Source organism: Capra hircus, chromosome 2, assembly GCF_001704415.2.
Source record: "Capra hircus breed San Clemente chromosome 2, ASM170441v1, whole genome shotgun sequence".
Lineage (NCBI taxonomy): Eukaryota > Metazoa > Chordata > Mammalia > Artiodactyla > Bovidae > Capra > Capra hircus.
Window position 1 is genome coordinate 125792401 of NC_030809.1, and position 21505 is coordinate 125813905.

Genomic DNA, 21505 nt, shown 5'->3' on the forward strand with positions numbered 1-21505 from the left:
AGAGGCACTGTAGTTTTTCTTCACTTTCTGCCATAAGGGTGGTGTCATCTGCATATCTGAGGTTATTGATATTCCTCTCAGCAATCTTGATTCTAGCTTGTGCTTTATCCAGCCTGGCTTTTTGCATGATGTATTCTGCATATAAGTTAAATAAGCAGAGTGCCAATATGTAGCCTTGATGTACTCCTTACCAGATTTGGAACCAATCTTTTGTTCCATGTCCAGTTCTAACTGTTGTTCTTGACAGGCATACAGATTTATTAGAAGGCAGGTCAGCTGGTCTGTTATTTTCATTTCATTAAGAATTTTCCACCATTTGTTGTGATCTGCACAGTCAAAGGCTTTGGCATAATCAATAAAGCAGAAATAGATATTTTTCTGGAACTCTCTTGCTTTTCCAAGGATCCAATGGATGTAGGCATTTAGTGTCTGTTTCCTCTGCCTTTTCTAAATCCAGCTTGAACATCTGGAAGTTCACAGTTCACGTATTGTTGAAGCCTGGCTTGGAGAATTTTGAAAATTACTTTACTAGCATGTGAGATGAGTGCAATTGTGTGGTAGTTTGAGCATTCTTTGGCATTGCCTTTCTTTGTGTTTGGAATGAAAACAGACCTTTTCCAGTCCTGTGGCCACTGCTGAGTTTTCCAAATTTTCCGGCATAATGAGTGCAGCACTTTCACAGCATCATCTTTCAGGATTTGAAATAATTCAACTGGAATTCCATCACCTCCACTAGTTTTGTTCATACTAATGTTTCCTAAGGCCCACTTGACTTCCATTCCGGGATGTCTGGCTCTAGGTGACTGATCACACCATCGTGGTTATCTGGGTCATGAAGATCCTTTTCGTATAGCTCTTCTGTGTATTGTTGCAACTTCTTCTTTAATATCTTCTGCTTCTGTTAGGTACATAACATTTCTGTCCTTTATTGTGCCCATCTTTGCATGAAATATTCCTTTAGTATCTATAATTTTATTGTAGAGATTTCTAGTCTTTCTCATTCTATTGTTTTCCTCTATTTCTTTGCACTGATTGCTGAGGAAGGTTTTCTTATCTCTCTTTGCTATTCTTTGGAACTCTGCATTCAAATGGGTATATCTTTCCTTTTCTCCTTTACCTTTCACTTCTCTTTTTTTCTCAGCTGTTTGTAAGGCCTCCTCAGACAACCATTTTCCCGGTTTGCATTTCTTTTTCTTTGGGATGGTCTTGATCACTGCCTCCTGTACAATGTTATGAACCTCCGTCCATAGTTCTTCAAGCACTCTATCAGATCTAATCCCTTGAATCTTTGTCACTTCCACTGTATAATCATAAGGGGTTTGATTTCGGTCATACCTGAATGGTCTGGTATTTTCCCCTACTGTCTTCAATTTACATCTGAATTTGGCAGTAAGGAGTTTGTGATCTGAGCCAGCTCCCACTCTTGTTTTTGCTGACTGTATAGAGTTTCTTCATCTTTGCCTATAAAGAATATAATCAATCTGATGGGCCCCGCCCATTAGAACAAGACCTAGTTTCCTCCTCACTCAGTCTCTCCTATCAGGAAGTTTCCATAAGCCTGTTATCCAACAGAGGTCAGACAGAATGAAAACCACAATCACAGGAAACAAACCGAACTGATCACATGGATCACAGCCTTGTCTGAGTCAATGAAATTATCAGTATGCTGTGTAGGGCCACTTAGGACATACGGGTCATTTTGGAGAGTTCTCACAAAATGTAGTCCACTGGAGAAGGGAATGACAAACTACTTCAGTATTCTTGCCTTGAGAATCCCATGAACTGTGTAAAAAGGCAAAAAGATAGGACACTAATGATGAACTCCCCAGGTCGGTAGGTGCCCAGTATGCTACTAGAGATTGGTGAAGAAATAACTCCAGAAAGAATGAAGAGATGGAGCCAAAGCAAAAACAGCAACCCCTTGTGGATATGACTGATGATGGAAGTAAAGTCTGATGCTGTAAAGAACAATATTGCATAGGAACCTGTAATATTTTGTGCTACTGAAACTAAAAATTTGTAAATAATTGCTATTACATACCAACATGATGTTCTACTATTTTGTCAGCCATAAAGAATAGACAGTACCAGAAAAAAAAAAAAGATGAAGGAAAGGAGGAAGTAGAAAAAGAAGGAAAGGAAGAAAATGGAAAAAAAGGAAGAAACAAAGAAAATTTAAAGGAAGGACTTTAGGTTATTACTTTGTTATGCCCAATATCTACCAGCTTCCTCTTATTTCTAACATTATAAGACTATAGTATTATTTGTTAAATTAATGATATTAAATTTTTTTGGCCAGAATAAAAATATGTAGGTTTTTTTAAAATTATCTGTGAGTATATGTATCAGGGAAAAACATAATAATCTTGCATAAGTTATCACAGCATCCCATCAATCCTGTCTCTGTCCCATCAATGCTGTTTCATGGTGAGAGTCTCCCTTTGTCACTCCAGTAGATTACTAACTAGTCTCAAGTGGCTCTTATTTTTACCTGCCTCAAATCCATTTTTTATGCTATTGCTAAATTATATAAAAAGGTCTGCTCTGATAGTTTCTTCTCCTGGCCCCCAAACGTAAAGATTTCCATTAACTCTTAAATGAAGCTCAGACTTCTTAAGCAACCATTCATCACCATCGAGGGTCAAACTTAAACCTAACTTTCACATTACCTCCTTGAAGAATTTGGATATGATCTAGGAGGTAATATGCACCAAAACTGGAGCCAAACTGCTGAAGTTCAAGTCCTGCTTTATCATTTTCTAGCCTTGTAAATAGATTATATAAATTATTTAACATCTTTGATTCAGTTTGATCATCTGAGAAGATAATACTTCTAAATCCCATAAAGAGGCCAAAAGTTCTAGCCCTTAGCAAGCATTCAGTTAATTGTTTAATCAAATGAGACTAATGACCTTTCTTGAAACACAAGTTACCATTTATACTTCTGTGCTTCTCTTTATCCAAGTTTCTAGCCTGGAATGCCATGTTTACTGTTCATGTAATCAAATCCTAAAATTCTTTAAATCTTCACAGTAAATGACACAATAAAAAAAATCTTTTTTGATGTCTGTAATTAGAAGATACCTCTCTTTTGAACTCTCTAATACTTTGTGCTATTTTTAATCCATGTATTCCGTATTTCCCACTATCTTCATTACCCCTAATATTGTAACTCCCACCTTTGTGTTTCACAGAGTACTAAGTACTGTGTGTGTGCGTGTGTGTCTGTGTGTGTGTCTGTGAATGTGGTCAAGAAGACATTTTAAACAAACTGTTACCTCAAATCTCCTCTTTTGAGGAAGTGTTATATATAAATTATTTTATCTAGGTGACAAATTGAGTTAGAGCTCTATAGTGATGTTGTCATCTTCCAAATAGCTTCCAGAGGGACAGAGAGAATAAGAAAGGAAAGGAATATAGGGTGAACCTGGTCTAGTTAGAGGAAAGATCACTCTCATATGTGACAATTGTACTGAAAAATCATTGAGCACACATGCTATGAAGATCCTTTGTCGTCTTAATTGGTTAGAAGCAGGAATTATAATTTCCTTTTTTACAGAGAAGGAATATGTATATGGTTACTTGTGCTAATTTGTGAGGCACATTCAAGAGTTGCAGTTGTCACTGTGGGCTAGTGGGTCTCCAGCCAGTAGTTCTATTGATATCCCATCTCTATAAAAAAGAAACAGTAAGTTATAGATAATAACCCAGATATAGCTTTTCTCTCAGATGAAAATTCTGTCCCTTCAAGTATATCTTTTAACCTAAAGGGATAATATTTGAAGAGTAATTCCATTTCACATTTCTTCTTGTTCCCCATTACCTCCCCAAAATGCTGAATATAATTAGCATGTAGGCTCATTTCCTATTATGGTATGATAAGAGACTCTATCTTGGGTAATTCTGTCGTCACCATTATTAAAAATTAATGTTTTGTTGCATTTTAAAGCTTTTTCTCCAAAGAAGAAAAAGAAGAAGAGTGATGACATAAAGGTAGTTTATGCTGCTGCTGACCAGAAACCAAACAGAGGAGCATATGGTAATTTAACATTATAATAAGAAATATTAAATAGTATTTTTAGGGAAGACTAAATTTGGATGACTTTTTTTCTTTTCTTGGCTTAAATGCAGATAATTCCTCTATTCCTTGTCAAATGACAAAATTTGGATGATGCTTACAAACAATGATACAACTCTATTGCTTCCAGAATTTTATCTCTAATTACTAATTTAGTATTCTGGCCTTATATCATCATTTTAGAGAAATTAAATGGTCTATTGCTGCTGAATGAACAGTATGTGAAACAAAAAATTGCAAGATAATTTTTATATTGCTCAAAATGATTTTTTAAAATTCTGAGGTGGATCAGAAATTAAGTACATTAATTCAGTCCAACATGGACTCCAATGAAATATCACTTTATTATTTCTATCATTCTGTGTTACTTCATGTTGTCTGTTAGAATTAGACCAGGAACCCAAATAACTGCATAAATATCCTCCAAATAATACACTATCAAAAGTATAAGACTATTTTAAATTGAGCAATATGAATTCTTCTCCCATATTAAATTTCCAAGGAGAAATTAAGTATAAAAATTAAATACATTTGTATTTGTCAGTTTAATTCTAAATAAAAAAAGTTTAACATCTTTCTTACCCGAGGGTGTAATTTGATTACTCTCATAAAGTCTCTAGGATGAAACAAGATTGAGCTAAGGCTGTCTTGCACTCAGAACTACTGTAGTTTACTTAATTCAGCTCTAAACTTTGTGGGTCTCATTTTTAAAATCCAAAGTTTTTTTTTGTTTGTTTAAATAAAACACCAAGGAATTACCTACAACATATACAATTATGACAACACAAGCCACACATATCCACTAAATAGAGACAATAAAACTCAATTCTCAGTTTCTGAAGTAGCTATCCTATGCAGAATGGTTTTCTAAAACTCTAGTGTTTAATGCAGGTCAGAATCGTCTTAGAAAAGAAAGTTAGTCATTTAGTCATGTCCGACTCTCTGTGACCCAATGGACTGTAGCCCACCAGGCTCCTCTGTTCATGGAATTATCCAGGCAAGAACACTGGAGTGGGTTGCTATTTACTTCTCACTGATGTCGAAATCACTGCTTCTTGAGAAACCTATATTCAGGTCAGGAAGCAACAGTTAGAACTGGACATGGAACAACAGACTGGTTCCAAATCGGAAAAGGAGTACGTCAAGGCTGTATACTGTCACCCTGCTTATTTAACTTATATGCAGAGTACATCATGAGAAATGCTGGGCTGGAAGAAGCACAAGCTGGAATCAAGATTGCCAGGAGAAATATCAATAACCTCAGATATGCAGAAAGTGCCACCCTTATGGCAGAAAGTGAAGAGGAACTAAAAAGTCTCTTGATGAAAGTGAAAGAGGAGAGTGAAAAAGTTGGCTTAAAGCTCAACATCCAGAAAATGAAGATCATGGCATCTGGTCCCATCACTTCATGGGAAATAGATGGGAAAACAGTGGAAACAGTGTCAGACTTTATTTTTGGGGGCTCCAAAATCGCTGCAGATTGTGATTGCAGCCATGAGATTAAAAGACGCTTACTCCTTGGAAGGAAAGTTATGACCAACCTAGATAGTATATTCAAAAGCAGAGACATTACTTTGCCAACAAAGGTCCATCTAGTCAAGGCTATGGTTTTTCCAGTAGCCATGTATGGATGTGAGAGTTGGACTGTGAAGACAGCTGAGCACTGAATAATAGATGCTTTTGAACTGTGGTGTTGGAGAAGACTCTTGAGAGTCCCTTGGACTGCAAGGAGATCCAACCAGTCCATTCTAAAGGAGATCAGTCCTGGGTGTTCTTTGGAAGGAATGATGCTAAAGCTGAAACTCTGGTACTTTGGCTACCTCATGTGAAGAGTTGACTCATTGGGAAAGACTCTGATGCTGGGAGGGATTGGGGTTAGGAGGAGAAGGGGATGATAGAGGATGAGATGGCTGGATGGCATCACCAACTCGATGGACGTGAGTCTGAGTGAACTCCGGGAGTTGGTGATGGACAGGGAGGCCTGGTGTGCTGCGATTCATGGGGGTCGCAAAGAGTCGGACACTGAACTGAACTGAACTGATGTCAAAATATCTCAGTGATATTGGAGGAAAGATTAGTAAATGGAAAGTACTGTTTTAAGCCTCACCAGGGTACCAGTCTGTGACAGTTCTCCAGGTGTCAAAACTATAAATTTATTTAAGTATAACTGAAAGACAAAGATGAATTCTCAAACTGTAGTAATGCTTTATCTGGGGATGGTGGGGAGGTATTATTTCTGCTCTCCACTCCTAGAGATTGGCACATAAATCATTCTTTTTTATGAACTTTAGAAATGTACACTAGTGATATCACAATTATATATTAAAGTGTTCCTCTCTCTCACTCACCATAATCAAACTTCCTTACTTTGCCTCTCACCGTTGCACTGAGTATGAACTCCATATGGTGTAATAGCCTTTCCACTATTATGGGCAGTTTTCTCAACATTTTGTAATTGGCAACAATCCAAGCAGAGTTCAGAGGTCAGAATTCTTTACAGTTCCTGCTTTTTGTCTCTATATTTTTACATTCTCAAAAAAAGATCTGGAGGTTAATTTATTTTGGTTTTTAAATTACTTTAAAGCAAAATGGAATGGTTTTATGTAATTGCATGAGTTTTAACACATATGAAATTGTGTGACTTCTGTCAAAATCGTAACATTTCCAACATTCCAAAAAAGTTCTTTGGCAGTCATGCATTCCTTCCTCCAACTGATCAGCCCAGGCAACCACTGATATGTTGTCCATCACTACAGTTCTTTTCCCTTTAGAAAATGTCTTATAAATGGACATTTTAATAATTGTTCCTTTCATTCAATATAGTGCCTTTGAAATTCATTCAAATTATTTCATTTGTCAGTAGTTTACTCCTTTTTATTTCCCTTGTGTGTATGCAATGGATTTTCTTCTGCATCTACCAGCTGAAGAAAATTTGGTTGTTTCCAGATTTGGATGATTATGAATAGAAAGATCAGAAGTATACACTAAGTATAAATTAACCTTTTTGTGTGAACATGGGATTATTATTGTGTATGTTGAAGTTTATAAAGAATTGCCTATTCTGTATTCCCCATTAGTAATGCATGAGAGATCTATTTGCTATGCAGCCTTGCAACCGTTAATGTTATCAGTAATTTTTGTTTTAGCTATCTATATAGATGTAATGGTATATCATTGTGGCTTTCATTTGTATTTCTCTGATGTCTAATGATGATGAGAATTTTTTCATACGCTTTTTGCCTTTTGTAAATCCTGCCTGGTGAAGCAGCTGATGAAGTAGCTTTTCCTCATTTTTGTTTGGACAGTTTTCTTACTAGTGGATTTTGAAAGAAAGAAAGTGTGCTCAGTTGTGTCTGATTCTTTGTGACCCCATGGACTGTAGCCTACCAGGCTTCTCTGTTCATGGGATTTTCCAGGCAGTAGTACTGGAGTGGATTGCCACGTCCTTCTCCAGGGAATCTTCCCGACCCAGGGATCGAACCCAGGTCTCCAGCATAGTAGACAGGATGCTTTACTGCCTGAGCCACCAGGGAAGCACATTGAATTTTGAAAGTTACTAATATATTCTGAATATTAGTCTTTTTCAGGTATGTGATTTGAAAATAATTTAATCTGTGACTTGCCTTTCAATTTTCTGATTATTCAGTATGCCCATCCTCTTGCCCATATTGCACTATCTTTGATTTTTGTAGCTTCTTCTTGTCTTAAAATGAAGTAGTATACTTTCCAGCAAGTTTATTTCTTCCCAGTTTTTATGGACATTTTAATTCATTTGCCTGAGTATTAGTTTTATACTAAGCTTTACATCAAAAAATTTGCCAGAATTTTTGAATGAAAGAGAAATAAATCTTTACAGGGTCTTCCAATCCATAAACGTTGTATTTCTTCCTATTTGTTTCAGTTCAGTTCAGTTCAATCACTCAGTCACGTCCGACTCTTTGCGACCCCATGAATCGCAGCACGCCAGGCCTCCCTGTCCATCACCAACTCCTGGACTTCACTCAGATTCAGGTCCATCGAGTCAGTGATGCCATCCAGCCATCTCATCCTCTGTCGTCCCCTTCTCCTCCTGCCCCCAATCCCTCCCAGCATCAAAGTCTTTTCCAATGAGTCAACCCTTCGCATGAGGTGGCCAAAGTACTGGAGTTTCAGCTTCAGCATCATTCCCTGCAAGGAAATCCCAGGGCTGATCTTCTTCAGAATGGACTGATTGGATTGCCTTGCAGTCCAAGGGACTCTCAAGAGTCTTCTCCAACACCAATTCAAAAGCATCAATTCTTCGGCACTCAGCCTTCTTCACAGTCCAACCCTCACATCCATACATGACCACGGGAAAAACCATAGCCTTGACTAGATGGACCTTAGTCAGCAAAGTAATGTCTCTGCTTTTGAATAAATATCTAGGTTGGTCATAACTTTTCTTCCAAGGAGTAAGCGTCTTTTAATTTCATGGCTGCAGTCACCATCTGCAGTGATTTTGGAGCCCAACTACAAAACACTTATGAAAAGTGTTTTGTAGTTTTTTTATAAGTGTTTTGTAGTTTTTTTCATAAGTGTTTTGTAGTTTTCAGCTTAGAAATCTTGTATATGTTCTGTTATATTTATGAATAAGTGCTTCATTTTTGGTACTATTATAAATGGTATTTTATAAATTTGATTCCCAGTTGTCCGTGGCTATTGTTTTTACTATATCTTTTTGTACAGATATTTTAGTGGTTTTGTTCAAGGTAATAGTATACTTGCTTAGCTTATCACAATCAACTCTGACTAGACATTCTTACCTCTATGTAAAATGTAAAGTGTAGAATGTGGAAATCTTACCACTATATATGTTTCCTTATTCCTCTGCCCTTTGTTATTAGGTACCTTATTTGTTACGTCTACGTACACCAAACACCCAGTCAGACAAAGTAATCATTATTTAAATAACTAAATAGAGGTAGACAGTTTATTATATTTAGTCAAATAATTTACATTTTGGTTGCCTTTTAACTCTTGATGTTTCTGGTTATTTTTATTCTTTCTTTCTTAACTTTTTTTCTACTGGAGTATAGTTGATTAACAATTTCGTGTTAGTTTCAGGTGTATAGAAAAGTAACATATACATATATCTATTCTTTTTCAAATATTTTTTGATGTGAAGAAATTCTTAATTCAGTACAATAAAAGTTTACATATTTTCATTATAGTTTGTATATTTTGTTACTTTTTCAGGCTCATTTGTATGAATTCTCTTTGATATTGAAAAATTATTAATCTTTTACTTTATTTGTGGGAAATATTTTCATCATTTTGTTAATGGCATTTTTAGCCTTTCTTATTAAACATTTCAAACAGAAGCAAAAACCAACAGAATACTTATGTGCCTCTCTTTCAATTTCAGCAATTCATGGACTATTTTGTTTTGTCTGTGCCTTCAACTTCTCCCTGGTGCCTTGTTGTTTTAAAGTACATCACACACCTTATTTCATCCATCAGTATATTATTATGTACCTAAAAGATAAGGATTATTTTTAATGCATAACCACAATACCATGATCGCATTACACAAATGAATAAGTCATTAATGTAAAGTAAAAGAAAGTGAAGCCGCTCAGTTGTGTTCAACTCTTCGTGACCCCATGGATTGCAGCCTACCAGGCTCCTCCATCCATGGGATTTTCCAGGCAAGAGTACTGGAGTCGGTTGCCATTTCCTTCCCCAGGGAGTGGATCGAACCCAGGTCTGCTGCATCGCAGGCAAACACTTTACCGTCTGAGCCACCAGGGAAGCCCTTTAGGGAAGTCCTTAATGTAATCAGACATTAAATCACTATTCAGCTTTCCAGTAATCTCATAAATATCACAAAAATATTTGGAAGTTACTTTAAATCTATATTGACAAATATTGCAATTGTTTGTATATCTTCTGAGTCTCTTTTAATCTATGGATTCTCCTTCCATATATCCCTCTTCTTCCCTCCTTCCCTTTCTCCTGTATTTTCAAGCCACTGTTTATTTGTTTCAGAAATTGAATTGCTTGCCTTGTTGAGCTCTTCAGTAACTGAACTTTTGCTGATTGCATCTATATGGTGTATGTTATTTCTTCTGTATTTCTAGTAAAGGATTAGTTTATTTACTTTCAGGTTCAGGTTCTTTAGCAAGGTTGATTCATAGATAGTAGCGTATCTTTCTATTAGGAAGCACCATAATATTGCAGTGTTTTACTCTTTGTGTTATTAACAGCCATTTGTGCTCAAGGCCTGATCTATGAATTAATTATAAGTTTCAAAATTGGGTTATTTTAATTCCATCATCTCTCCTTTATAAATTAGAATGGTCTAGCCCCAAGCATTCAGTATCATGAGGGGTTCAGGTTGGGGAACACCTGTATACCTGTGGTGGATTCATGTTGCTGTATGGCAAAACCAATGCAATATTGTAAAGTAATTAGCCTCCAATTTAAATAAATTTATATTTTAAAAAAATTAGAATGGTCTAATAAAAAGAAACTTACCCTCAACTTCTGATTGGTTACATTGTGATACAGGTATTTAAGAAAAGCAGACTGATGCTTAATATTTTAACATCATTTATTAGTTTTCAAAATAATGAATTATTTCAATAGCGTCTTCCATGCATGTGTGCTATGTCGCTTCAGTCATGTCCAACTCTTTGTAACGCTATGGACTGTAGCCCCCAGGATCCTCTGTCCAAGGGATTGTCCAGGCAAGAATATTGGAGTGTGTTGCTATGCCCTCCTCCAGGGAATCTTGCCAACCCAGAGATCAAACCTGACTCTCTTGCATTACTGACAGTTTCCTGCATTACAAGTGGATTCTCTACCCACTGACCTACCAGGGAAACTGTCCATAATGCTATTACTGTGCTTGTCGATGCTGAAATAAACAAGCACAATAATTATATACTGTGCTTGTTTGTGCTTGTTTATGCAGCTCTAGCAGGTGAGAGCCCCTTCAAGATAACTCTTGAATCCTTTTTGACACAACCCTATTGATTTTTGTTAGCTTTCTTGTTAACTGAGAAGCTTATCCTATACACATTCAGTTGTTTTCAACCAATGAATTTCATTGGCATCTTTGAAAAGATGAAGTGATATATATAGATGGACCTATTTCTACACATGCTGTTTTGTTCCATTGGTCTGTTTGCCCTTATGTGAAAACAGTATTCTATTAATTACTGTAACCTTATAATGAGTCTTGAAATTTGGCAGTTTGAGTTCTCTAACATTAATTGTTTTTCTCGGTTAACTTGGTTGTTCTAGGGCCATTGCGTTTCCATAAAAATTTTAATTTTTGATTGAAGTATAGTTTATTTATAATATGTTAGTTTCAGGTATAAAAATGATTCAGGGTTTTTTATAAATTATATTCCATTATAGGTTATTACACGCTGTTGAATATAATTCCTTGTGCTATACAGCAAATCCTTGTTGTTTTATCTATTTTATGAATATAGTTTGTATCCATTAATCCTATACTAATTTGTCTCTCCCTTACTCCGTCTCCCCTACGGTAACTATGTTTGTTTTCTAAGTCTGTAAGTCTGGTTCAATTTTGTAGAGATTCACTTGTATCACCTTTTTTAGATTCCACATATAAGTGATATCATGAAGTATTTGTCTCTCTCTATAGTCTTCCCTAGTGGCTCAGAGGTTAAAGTGTCTGCCTCCAGTGCGGGAGACCCAGGTTCGATCCCTGAGTTGGGAAGATCCCCTGGAGAAGGAGATGGTAACACACTCCAGTATTCTTGCCTGGAGAATCCCATGGATGGAGAAGCCTGGTAGGCTACAGTCCATGGGGTCACAGAGAGTCGGACACGACTGAGCGACTTCACTTTCACTTTCATATGACTTACTTCACTGAGCATAATATTCTCTCTAGGTCCATCCATGTTACTGCAAATGGCAATATCTCATTTTTTTATGGCCACATAATATCAATATTCCATTTTGTGTGTATGTGTGTGTATCTTAAGCCAGTCATTTGTTGATGGGCACTTGAATTATTTCCATATTTTGACTATTGTAAATAGCAGTGCTGTGAACATTGGCATGTATGTATCTTTTCAGCTCTCCAATTTCTACAACTGTCATTTGGAATTTTTGTGGGCTCATCTTTCATTTCTTTTTCTTGCTGGCCAGGACTTCTGGAGCAATATTGAACAAAAAGGTGATTGTGTACATCCTGATCTTGTTCTAAAATTTAAGGCTAAGTGATCAATATAAACTAAAATATTAGCTCTAGAGATCTGAAGATAACTTTTATCAAAGGAAAGACATATCCTCTCATACTCGCATTCACTAAAAAGTTTCATCATGAATGGGTGTTGAGTTTTCCCATGTTTTTCCTTGCATCTTGGAGATAATCATCTAAATTTCCTTTCTCTCTGCTCCTACTGTGGTAAGTTACTTTGGCATATTTTTGAATAATAATCCACCGTACATTCTTGGGATAAGCATCACTTATTCATTATGTATTATTTTCTAATATATATATATATATATATATATAGTTAGATTCAGTTTATTTATAAGTTTTACATCTTTCAGCATGGGAGGATATTAGCTGAGTTTTTCTTGTAATGTCTTGTAATTTTTATATGATTTTTATATGTGAGTGATTCTAGTCTCAGTATGAGTTAGGAGATGAGTTCACTCCTCTTCATTTTCCTGGATGAATTTGTGTAGAATTAGTGTAAATTCTTCCTTTAGTATGTTGTGCAATTCAGAAGGAAAGTAGTTTGAGCCTAGAGTTTTCTTTGCGGGAATATTTTAAAGTACACATTCCATTTGTTAAATAGATATGATGTTCTTCATATTTTCTATTTGTTCATGAATGCAGTTTGGTCATTTTTTGTTTTTGATGGAAAATATATCTCATTTTATAACTTATTGCTATACCTTTTCATAATTTATTATTTTTAGCATTATCTATAGACTCTGTTATGCCATTATCACTGCGTCTTTTTTTCCTGATTATTCTGACTTACCAGTTTTATTTAAACTGTTTACTTTATTTTCCCTTGTTTTTCTATTTCCTTTTCACTTGGATCTTATTTCTTTTCTTCTGCCTATTAAGTGTGACAAGGTTGTGGAAGAATTAAAACTTTGATACACTGCTGAATAGTATGATATGGTACAACCACTTTGGAAAACAGTTTGACATTTCTTAAAAATTAGACATATACCTACCATATGACCTAGCCATATACTACTATGTACTTACTCAATAAAAATGAAAACATATATTCACAAAAACTTGCACAGGTAGATTCATAAATATTTGTAAGTTGCCAAAACTGTAAATCCCAAACAACAGGGGAGTAGATAAAAATAATTGTGACACATCCAGTGCAATGGAATAATTTTTAGAAATAAAAGGAATGAATTTTTAAAACATACAATATTATGTCGAGTGAAAGAAGCCAGGCATAAAAAGAATACATACTATATGATACCATTCCTATACATGCAATATTATGTTGAGTGAAAGGAGCCAGGCAAAAAAAGAATACATACTATATGATACCATTCCTATCAAAATTCTAGAAAATGCAAATAAATCTTGTGTTAGAAGTACAGAGCAGTGTTGTCAGATAATGCAAAGAAAGAGATAGATGGATTACAAAAGTGAATGAGAACTTTCAGGGGGTGTTATAAATTTTCTTTTGGTTGTAGTGATGGCTTCACAGTTATGAGCATATTTTTAAATTCAGGAAACCATACAGTTAAGTACAGTTTATGTTACTTCAATTATACTTCAGTGAGTTATTTTTTAAAATATGCTGTTTCTCTTCCATTTACTTTTAGGACCCTGCACAAACACTCTTCAGAGCTCTCTAAGTAGTTCAAAGAATGTTGCCAAAAAACCTGTACCTGCTGTTGTTTGTCAGCCAGATGCACAAGATGATGCTAAACAAAAGGTATAAAATTATGTCTCAAACTTTTGTATGCTGATTATTAATTTATCTAGTTAACTGTTACTTCTATGAACCACCTCCTTCTCTAGCATGTTAACTTATCTGTTAGGTATATTAGGGTCTATTCCTGAGAACTGATCCTTTCCCCTATATGTGTTGATTTATCTTTGTGCTAAACTCACTATGTAATTTGCAGAAACTAATCCAAACAATCATTTAGCAACTGCAATGATAATATCTAATATCTATTGAGCATCTGTTGGCCAAAGCACTCTGGCTTTTTCCAGAAGGAAGGGAAAATGAATAAACCGGTCACATAGGATACATAATCTTTCCTCTTGCGGACTTACTGTTTAGGAAAGCAGACAGACACACACAAAAAAAAAAGTTTTACAGTAAGTAAAGAATATGGAATGATACATTTTATTTTGATTCTAAGCAATGTGTTTTTAAAGCATTAATTGGATTAGAATAGTTTGGATTGTATTTCTCTGAAACAAAGCAAATGACTAAAGTTTTTAGAATCAGCCATTAAATAGATTACCATGAATTTAAACAAAGTATGGAATACTGGAAGAAGAAGTGAAGTCACTCAGTCGTGTCCGACTCTTTGCAACCCCATGGACTGTAGCCTACAAGGCTCCTCTGTCCATGGAATTTTCCAGGCAAGAGTACTGGAGTGTGTTGCCATTTCCTTCTCCAGGGGATCTTCCCCACTGACCACATACTAAACTCAATTTTGAACTAGTGAAATACCTATAGAACTAGTACCTACCTGTAGAAGATACCCTACGAGGCTGGTATTAAGTATTGCCCCTGAGACAGTTTTCATGAGAGAGTTAGAAGATTAAAGACAAGAAAATCTGTATTAATTTGGTTGATTGATGGAAGGCAAATCTCTTTAAGAAGTAAAGTTACTAATGAATGTTCTTATCGTTAATGTTGTGCCATTTAGAAAAATGGAGAGACAAGTGAAAAACCAAGTGTTTTTGATAATAGAGGTAAGAAAATAAAAAACATTTCATAATTGTTCTGTTATCTGCTAAGTACCTAATTATGGTTTCACCATATAGTTTCTCAAGTTGTTTTATTTGATTATAAAAATCATGTTTTTTTGGAAAATGAAGCATGATATGAAACTATTTATGAATTTTGATTTTTTAATTAGCCTATATATTTGAATGATTGCTTGATGAGGATGGTTTTTGAAAATTTTGAGGTGTGGGCAAGTTAGAATACCTGCTGTAACTGTTCCAGTGATAAATAGAGTAAGGTACTGTGGTTCAGTAGGTTACAATACAGAGCACTTCCCAGGAAGGCCCTCGTGTTCCACTGCCATATATTCCTCATAGACAATATATCCTAATTTGTATCTCCTCTTGAGTGGAATATACAAAAGCTAAGTTTTTCTGCATGTTGTTAGATTTCTGGAAGTCACTTAAAGCACTTCCATGCATATCCTACAGTATACACACATAGAAAATGCTAGAACCCTCCATGTAGTACCCAATGACCACCTCAGATTCAATACAAAAATCAAATTCTTCATCCTCCTGTTTTTACCCAGGCACAAAACTTGACTAATCTTTGACTCTTCCTCTTTCTTAAATTTTGTATCCCAATATTACCAGTCTCTGTCTAACCTACCTCCTTAATTCCTTTTCCCCCCTCCTCTTTTCTATTTCCACAACTGCTGACTTTGTTTTGTCCATCCTTGAATATTTCAGTAATCTTTCCCCAACCTCTTCCTCTTCTTTTTAATCTACTATATGTTTTGGTATAAAAGCAATTTTCCTAAAACACAGTTTTGGTTATTCCTCTATTCAAGTTGTAAATGGTTTTCCATTGCAGACGGAATGAAATGCAAATATCCAGTTAAATCTGCCAGTGGTTTGTGATTATAGGAATTAAATTGGCATAGTAGTATATGAATTAAGATCAGAGGTTAAGGATCTCAGACTTGGTTTTGAGGGCAGTGGTGAGCCATTGGAAATTTGTAGGCACTGACCATCAGCAAAGCACATGTTATTCTTGGTGATACTTCCTTAACTTAGGTGAATCCCTGATTGATGTAACCCAGTGATTGAGCTCAGTCAGCAGGGAGAACATTGAATCAGTTCTTTTCATGAACATTCATCCTTAATCCAGCAATATTATCTTTTTGTATGTAATTGTTTCTCTTCTTTGTCCAGGGGAGCCTTTTGTCTCAACTCAAAATTCAATGATTTCACCTCAGAATTCAGCTACAAGAAATTTTCCCAGATCTTCACTGATGTATTTGAATCATTCAAAAGTTGAGGTATATAATATTTCCTTTGCTCTAAATGCAAATAATAAATGAAGTACTATTTTATGATCATCATTGGTTAAAAATATTCATTCATGAAGCAACTATATAGAACAACTTTACTCATGAAATTAATCATATCATAAAATTCCCCAAAATAGGCTGCAACATATAGTTCATGGTACATACCTGCAACCTTCAGAGAAAGTATCAAATTAGGCTTATTTTATTTGGCTTTGGATAGTGCTGATAGATTGTTCTGAGACAGACCATCTCTTCCCATTGCCTTTTGACTAATGATCGGTTAATTGCTTTTGAAAAGTTACCAGCAAAAGTTAAGGGTGTGACATCTGGGTATAACATAGATATATAGATACCTTTCTCTATGGGTTGCCAACTTGCTATCACAGGAGTCAAAAACCACATCTTCCATTACATTAGCAGCACAAGTGTTAACTGGTTGAACTCTTAAAAAGTTAACATGATTTGAAAGAGATTTCAGTATACTGAAAATTTATTAAAATTTTTCTGAATGAATTCTATTTGATTACAGTAGAAAGCAGCATCATCTTCCATGTCCTCTAATGCATAATTTTTCAAAGAGTCCATTGTATAAATTCATAAATGTGTGATTAATATAATATGCTTTTCTGTAGCACAGTTTTATTATGAACAAGCAGTTTACGTTTCAATGTTCTGCTGTGTTAATAACCACATTAAGCATGAAAAAGAGCTTTTTTTTTTACTAACTCTTAACATCTAAAGTCCTCATATTGCCTAACAAATATTAAAGACTATGTCATTTACTAAAAACCAAAACAACCACAAAAAAATGAGAAACTTCTTTAAATACATTTTATTATTGACCTTTTCTGAGTAATGTGTGTATTCTTAAATTTGTCAACCATATTTCTTGAAAAATGAATATTAAGCATCTACAAATATCTAGTTTATTATGAGAAATACCATTGAAATTTTATTATGAAAAGTATTGCATCCTGTTTCCAACATGTTGTACAAAGCTTACCACTGTCAGAAAATGTATGTCTGATGGCCTGTGTTCAACTCTTGGATCTGGGAATTTAAAATGTCTATTGTGAATTCACTGATTACCTCTATTAATCACTGAATTCAACAAAGTTGCAGGATACAAGGTCAACACACAGAAATCACTTGCACTCCTATATACTAGCATTGAAAAATCAGAAAGGAATTAAGGAGTCAATACCATTCACCATTGCAACAAAAAGAATAAAATATCTAGGAATAAACCTACCTAAGGAGACAAAAGACCTGTATACAGAAAACCGTGATGCTGATGAAAGAAGTCAAAGGTGACATAAAGAGATGGAGAGATATTCCATGTTCCTGGGTAGGATGAATCAATATTTTGAAAATGACTATACTACCAAATGCAATCTACAGATTCAATGTGATCCCTATCAAATTACCAATGGCATTTTTCACAAAACTAGAACAAAAAAAATTTCATGATTCATATGGAATAGCCAGAGCAGTGTTGAGAAAGAAGGATGGAACTGGAAGAATCAACCTTCCTGACTTCACACTATACTTAAATGCTACAGTTATCAAGACAGTATGGTACTGGCACAGAAACAGAAATATTGACCATTGGAATAAGATAGAGAACCCAGAGATAAACCTACATACCTATGGGTAACCTTATTTTTGACAAAGGAGGCAAAAATATACAATGGGGCAAGACAGCCTCTTCAGTAAGTGGTGCTGGGAAAACTGGTCAGCTACATGCAAAAAATGAAATTAGAATACTTCCTAATGTCATGCACAAAGATATGGATTACTCAAAATGGATTAAAAGCCTAAATGTAAGACCAGAAACTATTAAACTCTTATAGGCAGAACACTCAATGACATAAATCAAAGCAAGATCTTCTGTAACCCACATCCTAGAGTAATGGAAATTAAAAAAAAAATAAACAAATGGGACCTAATAAAACTTAAAAGCTTTTGCGCAGCAAAGGAAACTACAAACAAGGTGAAAAGACAGCACGTGGAATGGAAGAAAATGATAGCAAAGGGAACAATGATAAAGAATTAATTTCAAAATGTACAAGCAGCTCATACAACTCAATACCAGGAAAGCAAACAACCCAGTCAAAAAGTGGGAAAGGAACCTGAAGAAACATTTCTCCCAAGAAGACATACAGATGGCTAGCAAGCACATGAAAAGATGCTCAACATCACTCATTATTAAATAACTGCAAGTCAAAACTAAAGTGAGATACCACCTCACACCAGTCAGAATGCCCATCATTGAAAATTTTACAAACAATTAATGTTGGAGAGGGTGTGGAGAAAAGGGAACCCTCTCGCATTGCTGGTGGGAATGTGAACTGATAAAGCCACTAAGGAAGACAGTGTGGAGACTCCTTAAAAAGCTAGGAATAAACCACCATATGACCCAGCAATCCTACTCCTACACATATACCCTGAGGAAATCAAAATTGAAAAAGACACACGTCCCCCAATGTTCATTGCTGCACTTTATACAATGTCTAGAACATGGAAGCAACCTGGATGTCCATCGACAGATGAATGGATAAAGAAGCTATGGTACATATATACAATGGAATACTACTCAGCCATAAAAAGGAACACATCTGAATCTATTTAATGAGGTGGATGAAACTGGAACCTATTATGCAAAGTGAAGTAAGTCAGAAACAGAAATATAAACATAGTATAAAAAGTGAAAGTGAAAGTGAAGTCGCTCAGTCGTTTCCGACTCCTTGTGACCCCATGGACTGTAGCCTACCAGGCTCCTCTGTCCATGGGATTTTCCAAGCAATAGTACTGGAGTGGATTGCCATTGCCTTCTCCAGGGGACCTTCCCAACCCAAGGATCGAACCCGGGTCTCCCACAATGTAGACAGACGCTTTACCATCTGAGCCACCAGGGAAGTCCAAATATATTATACTGACACATATATATATGTAATCTGAAGAGATGGCACTGATGAATTTATTTTCAGAGCAGCAGTAGAGAAACAGACATAGAGAACAGACCTATGGACATGGTGGGATGAGAGGAGGGAGAAGGGGAGATATGAAGAGAGTAACATAGAAATTTATAATACCATATTTAAAAGAGATAGCCAATGGGAATTTGATGTATGACTCAGGCAACTCAAACAGGGGCTCTGTGACAGGCTGAAGGGTGGGAAGGGAGGAAGGAGACATGGGTGTACCTATGGCTGATTCTTGTTGATATATGACAGAAAACCACAAAATTCTGTAAAGCAAATTATCCTTCAGTTTAAAAAATTGTATTTTTAAAGTCTATTGTGAAATTTCCTGGCACTCCAGTGGTTAGGACTTGGCATTTCACTGTTGGAGGTCTGGGTTTCATACCTGGTCTGGAACCTATGATCCTGCAAGCTACACAGTGTAGCCCCCCAAAAAGAAAAATCTGTTGCACCTGATTCACTGCTCTCAAACTCTCATATATTCGGAGAATCTGCACTCTGCCTTCCAGCTCTACTTAAATGTTTATTCTTTTGGTGTTTAAAAAGAAAAAAAGTACCTGTTCATTTATTCCATTGAGTTAACTTCCTTACTAATCAGTGCACTCCAAAGATAGTTAATTTAACAGTAAATGATATTGTGCAGAAAAGAACAGGCTTGAGACTACTGACTTCGTAGTGGCTTGCTTGCAAGACTGGCCTTTGGCTAGTGTTTGGGAACTTGGCTTTTCTAACATTCTCTAACTGATACGAAAATTCCCTAACTGAACAGGTACATACATGTACCTAGACTCTGCAGAAAATATGATTTTTGTTGAACATCTGATTTCCTTTTGGGAGGCTAGAATTTCAGATACGCATTAGGCAGAGGATGGCTTCATGATGAACCTTCAATAAAAACCTTAAGTGCTGAGTTTCTAATGGATTTCTGAGGCCAAAACATTGTATACATATACTTTTATTGCTGGAGAAAAGAGCACGTTCAAATGTGTCATTTCACAGGCAGGAGAAAGCAACTGTGCTTTTATTTTCCCAGACTCCTGCTGTCTTTCCCCCTTACTTATCCTATAGTGTATCCTTTTACTATTAATATAATAAATATTAGATGTGAATACAACTATATTCTGAGTCCCCTGAGTCTTTGCAAATTACCACATGTGCATAGTCTTGTGGCCCTCCTATAATATAGCTATAAACTTGCTTAATTCCGTAAATAATAGATGTAATATAACCATCAAAATGTGTGCATTTCTTTCAAAAATTACATTTAAGAGAAGTTCTCAAAAATAATAAATATTTGTGTTTTAAATATATAAATAATAGATGATCAGATCCTGGAAATAATTATTTGAAGATATTTGTTTTATTGTTTGTATTATGTAGAAGGAGATAAATGTTGACTGGAATGGAAGATCAAAGAGAACAAGCCTGTTTTGCAAACCAGGTAAATATCAACAGCTATTGAGTAAATCATGCAGTCTGTTAATTCATTTTTTCAACTAACATTTACTGAACACCTGATTCATGCCAAGTATTGTGCTAAAGACTGAAAAAAGAAAATGCATAGTTCAGTTATATTGTAGTAAGGAGATAGACATGACAGTAATCACAACCCAATAAGGTAAGTACAATAAAGAAAGTAGGTGTGCATACATATCAGAGGAAATATAAAGAAGACAGTGCCTAGGTCTACCTAGGGTCCTCAGAGAAGCCTTTACAGAATAGGTCATAATTAAGACATGAAGGAGGAGAAGGAATTTTCTATTTTAATTTTGAGAAAATTGATGCTTCTAAGATTAATTTTTCTTTCTCTAAATATTGAGTGCCTTTCTGTGGAGAAGTTGCCTTGAATATTGTTTTATTATATACATATATGACACATAAATATGTGAAACATGATATAGATTGGTTCTGTGCATGAGTTTATTCCTAAGTAATTTTATCATTTTTATAAATATTTTTCTATATTCATGTATAAATAGGTTCCTAATGCTAGAGAAACACCGTAAAGTTTTTCATTTTTTATTGAATTACCTTATGAAAATCTAGTTAATTTTTAACATTTTTTTCTTATCTCTTTATTTAAAATAAGTGATTATGTGAGAAAATTCTTTAAAATTCCCAAGTGTTTGTGCTCATTTTAATATCCTTTCTAAAAATAATTACTGGAACTTCCAATATAAGTGGCATGGTAGTTAACAATATGCCTGTT

The 21505-nt window shown here is 35.3% G+C and overlaps 1 protein-coding gene across 1 annotated transcript in view; it reads left to right on the top strand.

Moving 5' to 3' along the window:
* The window catches only part of FSIP2 (fibrous sheath interacting protein 2), a 141713-nt gene that overhangs the window by 33737 nt on the left and 86471 nt on the right, over positions 1-21505 (top strand). Inside the window, exons 9-13 of the mRNA XM_018066882.1 lie at positions 3959-4039; positions 13892-14004; positions 14957-15002; positions 16194-16300; positions 20677-20737. Of these exons, the coding sequence (XP_017922371.1) occupies positions 3959-4039; positions 13892-14004; positions 14957-15002; positions 16194-16300; positions 20677-20737 (408 nt within the window). The remainder of the gene's footprint in view (positions 1-3958; positions 4040-13891; positions 14005-14956; positions 15003-16193; positions 16301-20676; positions 20738-21505) is intronic.